At 35.6% G+C, this 12,982-nt stretch overlaps 1 protein-coding gene across 1 annotated transcript; it reads left to right on the forward strand.

Annotated features, from left to right (window-relative positions):
- The first annotated feature begins 6 nt into the window (after positions 1-6).
- Positions 7-12,251, forward strand: LOC114357492 (uncharacterized). Its single transcript, XM_028311108.1, has 7 exons — positions 7-33; positions 2,820-2,926; positions 8,596-8,746; positions 9,219-9,400; positions 9,793-9,922; positions 11,189-11,334; positions 11,643-12,251. Exons 1-7 carry the CDS (start codon positions 8-10, stop codon positions 11,825-11,827), a joined length of 927 nt encoding a protein of 308 aa, XP_028166909.1. The 5' UTR covers position 7; the 3' UTR covers positions 11,828-12,251.
- The last annotated feature ends 731 nt before the right edge of the window (positions 12,252-12,982 follow it).

Consider the following 12,982-nt stretch of genomic DNA (forward strand, 5'->3'; position numbering starts at 1 on the left):
CGTGGACATGAAGATCCTGCACATCGACGCCAAGTAAGTCGCTCTTGATCGACAATGTCTGTAGGTAGTCCTGCTCCGAGGGACTACGTGTCATCCCTGCCGCTGTTCAGCCGCAACGAGCAGGTGTTCCTGGCCATTTAGGGTTAGAAGAACTTTTGTGTGTGCACCTACAACTTTACAACAATAAGACTGAGTTGCACCACCTAACTATAATGGTGGGTCCACACTGAGCGAACGGGCTCGCGCGGCAAACTCGACATCCTGCTCACTCAAGAGCCGGATGAGCAGGATGACCAGCCCGTTCGCCCAGTGTGGACGCACCATAACGGTAACTATAACGATTACCGGTGTTTTTTGTATGGGGTTTGATATAGACATGACATTTGACGTTTGTCAAAATTTAAGTAAGATGGTGCAACTCAGCCTAATTAAAAAATCCGTACACTTACCGATGACGCAAGATGACAAAGGCATTAATTAACGTATAATTACAGTGTACCGTTGCAAATAACTTAGATTTCCTTGACACCAGCAATGAACTGATCTTTATGCGAAACATGTATGATAGTACAGTTAGCTTTAGGTAAATGGGTAACTTGATTAACAAATAAGCATTTAAAACAGTTGTATTAAATGAATAGCAAATTGGAAGTGCGTGGATGAAATAGCAAGAGCACAATCAAGGCGAGAGTAAGTGGGCTCTCATCGTTACAATTTAACGGAAATGTCACCATGTTATGTATTTTATTTAAAAATTAAGTCGATGTTCGGTTCGGTTCAGTTTCAAATAAAATGAAACGCAAAAGTTTAAAATTGTATGTGTTTTGTAGAGTCGTCTATAAAAACTTAAAGAATTAATATTAACTTACTATGAATATTTATGTGAATCCTATTGAGAGCTTCAATTATAATACTTCTTTTCTTTATCTTGAAGTACCTATGTCTTTTAAACTTAAAGAATTAATATTAACTTACTATGAGTACTATGTGAATCCTGTTGAGAGCTTCAATTATAATACTTCTTTTCTTTGTCTTGAAGTATGTCTTTTCTTTCTAGTAAAGTTTCAATAAAAAATAATAAAGCAATCTTTGAAAATTCTACACCTAAATTGGATATGCCTTATTATTATACGATTCGCCACTCGTAATAAAATGAGTTTACTGACTAACGCTCCACTGTGGCAAAAGTGTAAGAATTAATTGACATTTTGTTGTTTGCTATCTTGTATTGTAATTAACGTCGTGAGAAAACTTGATGGATGAAGTCAGCAATTGATTGGGCTTTAATATCTTTACTTAAATATCTGATATTGATATGGTTTTAATTATGCATAAATTGTTAACTGAACGTTAATTACACGTTTAAGACTCAGTCCTGTCTTATTAGGCCTAGTATGCAATTAGCTCTCTTGCTTTGATATTAAAGCCTAATCAATCCATCTATCATTTAGTTTAAACTGCAGGAGCACGAATAATTTACCAGAGGTAAATAGAGTTGGCCACTCCTTACGCTGACCAGATAGGTTGGAGAGGCCTGTGTAACAAAATCTTCATACACTCGACAGCAAATAAATCGCACCACCCGCGACAAGCATTTTCAAACGTATGCATCCCTACTTCCCACCAATATTGGCACCATTTAAAAGCCTAGTTCTAAACTTCATTTTATTAAAGGAAAGGTTTTTACCCCAAAAATGTATCTTTACAAGGATCCAGAGTCACTTCTTCAAAAAATAGGTAGTTACGCTATAGCCATTTTTTATGACTATAAAACTGTTAAGTTGGGATTAATCACTATCCATCTGTTAAAGAGGACACGTGTGATCATTATTTGGTTTTATAACCATAAAATTTGGTCTAATTGATCCCAGAGGTGAGCCCAAAGTAAGGTCTTTTTTCAAGTCACATTTATGGTATATGTTAATCATTTATTAAGAAATTAAATGTGTTTTTCTTTAAGGATATTTATTGGGCTTTCAAATAACACCAATATTGTTGGGGCACCATTATTGTGTCAAAAGAAAATCTTTAAAGTTCGCGTCGCGGGTGGTGCGATTTATTTGCTGTCGAGTGTAGATTTTTAAGCAGTCGCTAGGTGTTTGCAAATTGGTCCTTTGGTTGCATTTTATGACATCCACGAGTAGAGTAGCAGTGATCATATTCTACTCTGCCGGAACCACAAATATATTTACCAATTACTAAAAACGGGACTATTGCCACCTCTCATTCCCACCGCTGCAACTCCTGTGTACCCAGGATCTACAGCTTGACCGCCATAAAAACTCAACCAATGAAGGCCAAGTTTGTCCCGGAGGAAAGTTAAACTGTCATTGGACCCGCAATGAAATTAATCAGAAGAACATAGGAGGAGTTCGAAATTAAGGTTCGACTTCCCTCCATTGCAAAGCGGATAACAGTGACAAACAAAGGTTTAATAACCTTTAAGAAAGGTACGGACTATAAATATCCAAATGTTAATTAAGGGGGCCTGTCGTATGAGCTATTAAGCTACCAAAGACTAAAATATAAAAACTTGTCAAACATGTACTTCCTAATACTTTCCTTCTTCATCTGCCTTAATAACGTTACGCGGGGTCGGCTTTACCAATCATGCATCTATACTTCGCTCGTTTCAGCCAAATGACGTCCACAGCTAACCAAATGATGTTGCGGGTTTACATGGGCGACGGCAATTGCTTACCATCAGGTGATCCGTCTGCTCGTTTGCCTCTTGTCACATAAAAAAAAACAGCTAGACAAAGGCCTCCCCAAGGATTTTCTTATACTTTTCAGATATTAATCATATTTTTTTGTTTCAGTGGCGAGTGGTACTTAGGCTGGAAGAAGTCAGAACTAACGGACGTGTCGTGGTACCAGCTGGTCCATTGGGACAGCCTTCGGGAGGCGCAGAGCAAACATAGACTAAGTGAGTAGCTGCCCTAATCATTATACTCTTAAAAACATATTATTTACAAACGTGATCGAGATACACCTTTACAAAATAATTAAGAATGAGAAAAATTTTATAAACTCACATGCTACTAATATTATAAATGCGAAAGTTTGTATGGATGTCTGGATGTCGGGATGTCTGGATGTTAACATGTTTGTTACTCTTTCACGTAAAAACTACTGAACGGACTTTGAAGAAGTTTTACAGTATTATTGTTTATTACCTAGAATAACATATAGGCTACAATTTATGACGATCTGTGACAAACTAAATTTCACGCGGGTGAAGCTGCGGGCAAAAGCTTAGTACACACTAAACTAATTACGTCGGGATCAATGTAATATAATAACCTCTAGGTAATTTCTTGTTTAACATTAATTCTTATACGTCGTTAAATAATTCAAATCAATTTAGCATCAATTAAATGCATATAACTATGACCCTCGTAAACAACTCGAAACAAGGATGAGCTAGGCCAACCGCGGTCACAAACTACTGAGACCGATATTGGAATGAAAATTAAGAAATAGAGGTTCGAAACAACCTACAAAATTGTATTTTCGAGGCAACTCTAAAAATAAAGTAAATTGATTATTTTAATTTCCCAGAAAATTGTCAATGAGATGTGTTAAATTGCCCAGCTGTGTTGACTTATTGTCTGAATTTCCTTATTAAAACAAAACATATATTTTTAATCATTCTGATGCGATCATTAATTAGGCATGCAACTTAAAAGTGACTAGGTATTCAAAACCTTCCATTAATTGTGTACCACTTTATTACATCACCATTTTATATGTAACCCGGAAGTGGCACAGATCACTTGATAGATACCTGTATGTATGGAAGAGACCACATATGGGTACTTCTCATTTACACTCAAATTTGATGGTCACACAATAATAGTTCATAAACGGTATAAGTTAGAACAATACCTTTGAAATCAGATGATAAAATATCTATTTAGCTACATACAAAATAAATTTTATCGTAATAGAAGCAAAAATAATACGAAAAAATCACATGAAACGATAAAAAACGGGGTCATTTTTCGCGTTCTCATCGTGTCACACCTTCGGTTGCAATGAAACATTTGGTTACTGCATTCACAATTTTCATTCAATTTGTGTGTAGCATGTACTAAAATCATCGTAATTAAATATACTTTCCACACAATAGTCAAAAAAATATCTTCTTATAATTATTTTGAATTGAGAAAGCGAAATACGTTGGTCACACGATTTTAGGTACCTAAAATTTTGAGTAATAATACAAGATTGCCGTTAAACCGAACACCAGCAACCAATCACAGCGTTCTATTCGGTTAACGTCAGTCGCGCTTCGACCATTGGGGAGGTGAGATAGGTCGATCGTCGCTCCGCGAAAAAAATACGTAACTTTTTGTGATTATCCATAGACATACCGTCGCTTGCTTGAACAATATTTTCTACCTCTAAAATTTAAACAATTTAATTGAAACTTTGCCATTGAAAACTTAACATGTTAGACTTATTTGTGTAGTATTCGACTTGAACCGTTAAATTCAAATTTAAGGATAATTCATAAAAAACTAAAATTTTCGTCACCTTCGTGGCATCACCTTCGTGGTGTTTTATACACGAAGGTGATTTTAGGCCACGAAAGTGATTTCTTGCTTTGGTTTATTTTAAAATATAGTGACTGGTGTTTATGTTTTTACAATATTTTAATAACTAATAAATTATACGTGGTAAAGTAGAGATCAGTACATCAATAAATAAATAAGGGCCTCGTATTTTTGTTGTCTGTCTGTATGACTGTATGTATGTCTGTATATGTGACTGTGTATCTGTTTGTAAGATAAATTTAATCTGAAGTTTGAGTTAAAAGTTGTACAACAAAAATACGAGGCCCTCTGGCCTAAATAAAAAATATATTTTTGTTGAGGGACTGATAATCAGTTAGTGTTCTTTTTTATTGAGGTACTGATAATCCGTTTTTTGCTTCTTTAGCATTTCAGAATGCCACCAGTGTCATCCTTAAAACCCATTGCGTAGAATCTTGTAACTTAGTAGGTGACCTAATCGGTAAAATTTTATCTTGTATTTAAGTAGGTACCTATTTATATTATGTTATTGCTATTTATCTATGAAAATAAGACAAAATATATGTTTTATAAACACTTAAGAGTCATTTACAGTAGTAAAGTTTGAAAAAATTATTGCTGTGAAGTACAGAATCACTTTCGTGGCATCAAAAAATTCAAAACGTTAAATCTTCCAAACGAGACTCACTATTTGACTGATTTACTAAGAATACAATCTTCACATCAAGCGCTACAATTTTTGTTTACAAAAAGTTGAAATAAGTTAGAAATAAAATTCGCCACGAAGGTGACGATGAGAACCGTGGCGATGAGAAATACCCATATACTTTACATATTAAAGAATTCAATCGTCGTGTATAAAAGCGAAATACCACTCACTGATTAATCACGAAATCTCAGAAACTTTAATACCTACGAGTACAAACTTGAGGGTGTAGATGTTACTGTAAAAGCTCGAACTACGGTTAATCTTAAGATTTATGTGTAAGTCTTAGGATTTACCGACATGAGTTGGTAAATGTAAGTATTTCTGAAAATACGACGACTTTTTCGAGCTTTTACCATTCGAATTCAGTATATGTTAGGTTTTACCTCTGTCAGCTGGTAGATGTTGGTTTTAGGAATAAAACAATGAGTAATTCTTAATTACTTACTTTCATCAACTATCAGACAAAACAGGTACATACGAGGGGAGGCTGAAAAGTTTTGAGCCTAGGGTATTAAAAATGCCGATAGAAAAGTGTAAAAAATATATTTTTCTATTTAATCTTCCTCTACTACAACGGACTTCTTACATTTGTGTAAAAGAGCTTTTAACCCACTGAAAAAAAATTTGCAATCTTTGCCTTCGAAATGAGCCTTTAACGCCGCCTTCCTTTCTTTGTCACTCAAAAATCTTCGTTCCTGGAGGTCTTTTTTCCAATTTGAGAATTAGACAAAATAGCTAGGGAATCGGACTAAACTGTGTGGTGGGTGATTAATTTCTTAAAATCCAGTTTTACCCGGGGTAAGCCATGCAACATGCGCGGTGTGCGCGGTTGAATTGTCTTGCAGTAACAGATTTCCTTTCGCCATTTTGCCTCTTAATATTTCAACAACCACTTGACGCACTCCTATCAACAGTACAGCATAATAATCCCCGTTTATTTTAATTTTTTTTAAGTAGGTAGTCAATGAATAAAATTCCTCCACAATCCCAAAAATAGTGGCTATGAGCTTGGGTGTCGATCGCTCCACTTTGAATTTCCGCGGCGGCGTTTTCCCTTTTGAATCCATTGCAGTGACTCTTATTTTGACTCTAGATCGTACTGCCGGATCTATTATTTATCAATAGTGATAATGTGAGAAAAAAAATTGTTAGGATTATGGTCAAAGATTTCCTAAAACTCCTGCGAAGTTGTGACTCGACGCTGGTTATCGAGCGGCGAGAGCATTTTTGGCACCCATCGCGCGCACCCCTATTTCATGTGCAAATGAGTATGAAAAATATCGTCGTTACGTTTTTTGTTAATGCCTATGGTTTCAGCTATCTGTCACAACTTAATTCGCTGATCTCTAAAGCAAGATTTTTTAAGTTTTCATTATTTTATTCGTTAATGGCGAAATCTGGCCGCCCTGATTTGCGGTCATCTTTTAGAGACTCCCTGCCATGCTTGAACTATCGGATCCATTATATTATGATGGCAAATGAAGGCCCAGACTCCCCATAACCTGTAGACATCTCTTCAAATGTTACCGTCAGCGTTTTGTTCCTCTTTTTGAGGAGTGTTATGACAACTGTGTACTTCAATTTCGTACATTGCGCGGATGACTGAGACATGATGATGTTTACTGATTAATTACTAAAAGCGTGATGACGCTAATGTAATGAAACTTTGTACATATACTATCCTTAGTATATGGCAAATTAAATAAATTTAACGCGAGTCAATAATAGCACTTGAAGATACTTAGGCTCAAAACTTTTCAGCCGCCCCTCGTAGTTAAAAAGGTATCATATGATAGTAATAAGTACAAACTAATACCATACCAACTTATTTAAATTATTTGCAATCATTTCTTTTTCTTGTGTTTTGGTGTTCTCATTTTTACTGTTTCCTTTTTTTATTCCTTCTGACTCATTACCAACGATATTGTTTTCGTAAAAGTTTACAGAAGTGGAAAAAATCTGAATTATAATAACCCAGCATTGATAGTAGCGCATACTTACCTGTAAATATAATATCTAGCCTATGTAGGAGACTGAAATTTTGTACTGCATGCATCCTACTAATATTATTTTAAACGTGAAAGGCTGCGCTCGTGTAATGCGTAGATAAGACCGATTGTTACCTGTCAAAAATTCTTCTTTTGTTTTTCAACATTTACCGTGCCATTAATGTAAATCCTAAAATTTACCAACGAAATGGTGGTAAGAGTTCGAATCGCAAACCTTTTGGGACATTTACCATTAGGAATTGGTAGATCTTAGATTTTACTGGAATATCTTAGGATTTACTGCAATTCGAGCTTTTACAGTAACATAGACATCCGCTAAGAACCATAGAGATCTAGAGAGATGCCATTTTAGTGTCGATGCTGTCATCATTGTTGTCGCGAGCAATGTGTTCTGTTTTTGGGCATATTGCTGCGACACTGGCCCCGCCCCCTTTTCACATCTCCCTTTAGTTTCTGTGATCTGTAGCTAAGAACGGATTTTACGAAACTTCAACCCTAAGGGGGTAAAACGGGGATTATCTCCACTCATACGAAGTCGCGGGCGGCCGCTAGTATCACTATTAGCCTAAGTCTTTACAATAAAATGCAATTAGCTCCTAGCACCGACCGCCCTGATTACCAACTTTATGGCGCGCAATAAATGCTTGTCCTATACATCCTTGTACCCCACACGTCCTCTACTCGTTTTTCTCCAATATCTAACCGTTTTACGACTTCTAAAAGACATTTAAACGTTTAGTAGCAATTAACAGTTATTTAAAATCGTGTTGCGTATATAATAGTCTGTACTATACGGCTGTTTATTTAGTTGGTGCTCTTTTATATTAATTAATTGAAATAATGCTAATTTTAGACTATTTGTTATGAAAGTTTAAAAATAAAGTAAAATACATAGTTACTTTACCAACTGCTTTCATCCATAAGTTTTTTGTTACCGGATTGATAGGCTGGGTTGCACCATTTTACTTTAACTTTAACAAACGTCAAAAATACAGATTTTTAGACTATCGGTTCTCCTCACAGTTACTGTTAAAGATGGGTGGTGCAACTCAGCCTAAATGTTATAGACTAAAACATTGACAATTAGGTAAATCTACCAAAAATTAATAAATAAATAAAAATAAAAAATCGTTTTTATTGCTATCATTAATGTCTAAACCTAAAACAAAATGACATTCTATTCCACCTAGGAATAGAACCTTAACCTAAGTTTGGAAAGTTTGACTCTCTACCCAACCACTGTACTACTGGAACTAATAATCTAGATCTTATTTACATGGTTTGATTAATACATAGTTTAGCGAAACAAAAAATATTTATCATGCCATCCTTGTTACAGTAACCCAATCCGAGCAGGACAAATGCTGCATACTGCTGATCAAGCTACAACAGCGGTCGGGACAGTTCCTGTGGGTCCACGTGGTACTCCAAGTCAAGGACGCTGCGGATTCTCCTAGGCAGTTCATCATAGCTACTAATCAGATATTAAGGTACTACAGATAGTACTAATGTACTCTTAATAGATATACTCGTACAATTCAGTTGCTAAACGTGTAAAATGCCACAGTACGATGTTAAGTTTGACATACCTTAACCTAAATGTACTTAGATTGTCGATGGTTTACTAAATTACCTTTATTATGGGTTATGGGTTTAAATTCTACGAGAGACAAATGCTAGCGAGAAGAGTATTTACGCCAGAAGTAATTTATGTTTGTAACTTATTCACCAGGCATGATGTCAGAAACCTATGTAGGACTGCCTATGGCGATTCATTATGTCTGACAGGCGACACGATAGAAGAAGAATATTCATGAGTCTCTATTGAAAAAAAAATGTGCTCGTAATCTAGTTACTTTAGGGGTTACTAATTTGAAAGCTAGCGAGAAAATATATTGTGTTATATTATATTTCTAAACTTTTAATATGACTACGAAGTTTAATTCCATATCTCCCTCACAGTGAAGAAGAAGCGTCAATAATGATGGCAAACTCCTGGCTGTACCAGTACTACGGCTACCAGAACCAGCCCTGCAGCATGCTGGACCCCCGCTGCCAGAAGTTCTTCAGGAGGGACCAATGCTACCAGGAACAGTATCCGGAGACCTACCAGTATACGGAGAATCAGGAGATGGAATATCCAGGTATTTGAATTGAATATTATCATTATGAAATTTTACCAAAGCCTCTGAGGGCAAAATAAATCGACGTTAAATGACAGTTATATTTAGGAAAAAATAATACAACAAGGTAGACATAGTACATAAAACTTCCTACATCAAATAAGAGCCAACTAAATGGACTAAGCATCCTTGTCATTAATTTACTCGTAGTCTTTTAGATAATAGGGTATTTTAATAATTTGTACTTTATAAAGGACTATTATACCTTTATTCCAATTGAACTTTGTGTGCTGGATAATATATCCTCTACACGCTGGGCATAACGTGTCGGACGACGCTGCGTTATAAGGAATTTATTTATTCAGAAAATATGTACCTATGTAACTAGTAAAAATGTGTTGTCCGTCCTACAGGTTACCACGTTTCTTCATATGTACAACAGAAGCCAGTAGAAGACTACAACGGCTGTGAAAGGGTGTACTCCGATAGAGGGCCAGTGGACTACTCCACGCACTCCCCGCAGTCCACCATTAGTGAAGAGAGGTGAGTAGGTACTTTATAAAGTACAAAATTAAAAGTGACTTAAAATAAGTACGTAGAGTGCGTGGATAGAACTTGAGGCCACTCGACTCATCGTCAAAACTAAAAACGTCTAACAAAAATGTCTAATAACTACTTTTCCACGAAAATACAAACAAGTAAAAATAAACCTCTGTGATTGGTACTTTTTAACCGGCATTGTCTTATTTTAACCAATAGGTAACTTCAAATGCTCATGTCGTGAGAAAACGCTAATACGCTAATACAATGCGCCATTGTTTGTGTGACTTTGACCAATCACAAGCGTTGTTTTTCCTTGCCTTTTTCGGATTCTTGGTGAAAAACTAAGTAGTGAGAACATAATTTAATAAGGAATAGTTAATGCTATTGGAAGTTACGACTAAGTACACAGACACTGCCTAGACAAGTTTGAACCACAAGGGGTTCGAACCAGTGTTCCTCGGATCTCGATTCTGCCAATTCGACACCAACAGCATTGGGCTATCAACGCATTTTTTTTTCTTTTTTCTTAGAATGATTTTAGAGTTGTTTAAAAACATAGGTAAAATAAACAAACATGAAAGATAACACACTTGTAAAATTGGTCAGTCATCATTGCCCAGGCGGCCAATTATTTTAAATTGTACTCTTAACTTCACTTTCTATCGCTTAATATTCATGAGTTCATAAAAATCACCTGACGAACGTTTAAAACAAACAAGACTTATAACAAGGTCACAAGCACAATTTGTACACGTCACACGGTCAATCCACAGAATATAAATAAGAAAATCATCACCCCGTCCCGTCTGTCTGTCCGCACACGTAATTTGACACCTTTCATTACCATATTTATTGTTACCACATCACTAGTAACGTCAAAATGTTATAACTATGCCTTATTATAAAGCAGTATGGTTTACATTTCCGTAGCGTTTGCTTTTTAGTAGGATGCAATGTTTTGTTCATAAACCAAACATGAAAAAGGTTCTAAAATAGGCATTAGGATTGTGATTTTTATGACAGCTTTGATTTTAAATGTAAATGGTTTTAGATTTGCGCAATTTGAATATGAATGATGGAAAAAAACTTTGTTATCTGAAAAAAGTTGGAATTAGACAGCAAGTTACTGAATACGAGAGCTGTTGTTGAACAGCGTCTATGGAGTTCACTTGTTATTATTTTAGCCTAAAACTTTTAGGAATAAACACCATATTTGTAAAGCTCTATATTGTATTATTACTGATAATTTAAAATGTTCTTCAACAGATCACCCCACCACTACGACCCGCCACCAGAGATCATAGTGAACAGTAGCATGTACATGTACCCACACCACGGCAAAAGGGAGTACTACGAGCAGTACCCGCGAGTGCCGTACATGACTGAACCCTGCTCCACAGCTGTTTCTGATGGTATGTGCTTTATGAAGAACTTAGGCCTAAAATAAAGCGTTTGTAGCGTGTCGAATGCGTGTCGTATCGTGCTGCAATATCACCATTACCGTACCTACAATACAACTCTTCACTGTACCGTGACGTTAAGACGCAGAGAAATAGCTCTCTGGCGCATTATACGAACAGATGCTATCTGTCAGATGCTAAATATTTTTTTGAAGTAAAGCCATTCATTTAAATTATAAAAAAATCTAATTATATCTTTTGGTAACCTTCCTAAATTGTAATGGATCGAATTTAATTCTAAACACTTAATATGGTTACAGGTATGGACTACCCTAGCGCGAAACGCATGCGATTAGCTCCCACAACTTTGGAGGAGACCGATGGCATGGACCGGTGGAACCCCAGCCCACCCTGGTCGGACACCACCCTGAAGGTTCCCGACTACAACCAACGATTCACCTACATGATGCCCATGCCGCCTGCTGAGAGAGCAATGGTCACCTAACGTCACTTAAAATGTGTTATTTTAACACATTGACAGCCCATGTGCTACATATAGTACATGCCCTATTGTTATGCTATTGAGTCTCGTCTAGACAGCAAATGTGTTAAAAATACTTGTGTGTTCTTGAAGTGAGATCAGGGTAAAGTTCATTGTGGAAATTCCATGATGAATACTTTTAGAAACATTGTTCTTTTACAATTACTGAGGTACTTTGCCGTTTTCATGGGTATTACCTATTTGATTCCATGAAAATAATATCACATTATCTTAGTATAAGAAGGGATATTTCTCATCATCCAAGTCAGGGTAGCTGTTCAATTATTCTATTATAATAAATTATTTTGATATGCAACAGAATGAAGGTTTTCATTCATGATCATGTTAACGCATGATTATCGTATGAAGGTATTTAATTGTATGTTTAATAGTTACCTCTTTTTCATATTGTTTTCGTTTTTTATCTCAATTTGTGCAATACAAACTATACTAAGGTATCTTCGATTTTAATCTTTATTTGTTTCATATTACTTACTTATCTTTAATAAAAATATTGCATTTAATTTCAGTATACTATTTTGATGTTTCCTATTTTAAAATTAAAGCTCAATATGAAAAATGCATAAATTAATTTGACAGTATTTTTAAAAGTAAGTACGAAATAGGATTTAAGATTTAGTTAAGATAAAATTAGAAATGGTCCCGTCCAAATATTTTTATATTGCATTCCAAAGGAATTAGGTAATTTATGTTTGATCATTTTGTAAATATTTTACAATTTCAGTTTGACATTAAGCGTGTTTTTGTAAATAATGTAATTGTATTTAATATTATTGCTCGTGAAAATAAATTAAAATGAAATAAATGATTTCATTACACAAAATTATCTTTATTTGCATCCCTTTATTTATTTTTGCCTCCATAACCCACCTGGCCAGCGCCAGGATGTCTCCCCGCCCGTTTTTACAAACATTACTATGAGATCTCACAGTGCGTGTTGACGCACAGGGTCACACACGAACCAATTACAGAGCTCTATTTAACGCTGTGCTTTCGATTTCCTGCTTCACTTAAGCAAGTTTGTGAATACGGGTGTAAATCGTCCATTTGCCTTTAACAAAAGGTCGTCCTCCTGCAGTCAAAACTAAATTACCCGTT

The sequence above is a fragment of the Ostrinia furnacalis genome, unplaced genomic scaffold (assembly GCF_004193835.3).
Source record: "Ostrinia furnacalis isolate ACB-3 unplaced genomic scaffold, ASM419383v2 OfSCF3175, whole genome shotgun sequence".
NCBI classification, from domain to species: Eukaryota; Metazoa; Arthropoda; class Insecta; order Lepidoptera; family Crambidae; genus Ostrinia; species Ostrinia furnacalis.

Excerpts from the sequence above, each read along its gene's own strand:
- LOC114357492 (XM_028311108.1), top strand. The coding sequence starts at position 8 with ATGAAGATCCTGCACATCGACGCCAA. Across the intron at positions 8,747-9,218 it reads GCTACTAATCAGATATTAAG|TGAAGAAGAAGCGTCAATAA; the intron begins GTACTACAGATA and ends TCTCCCTCACAG. Across the intron at positions 9,923-11,188 it reads TCCACCATTAGTGAAGAGAG|ATCACCCCACCACTACGACC; the intron begins GTGAGTAGGTAC and ends GTTCTTCAACAG.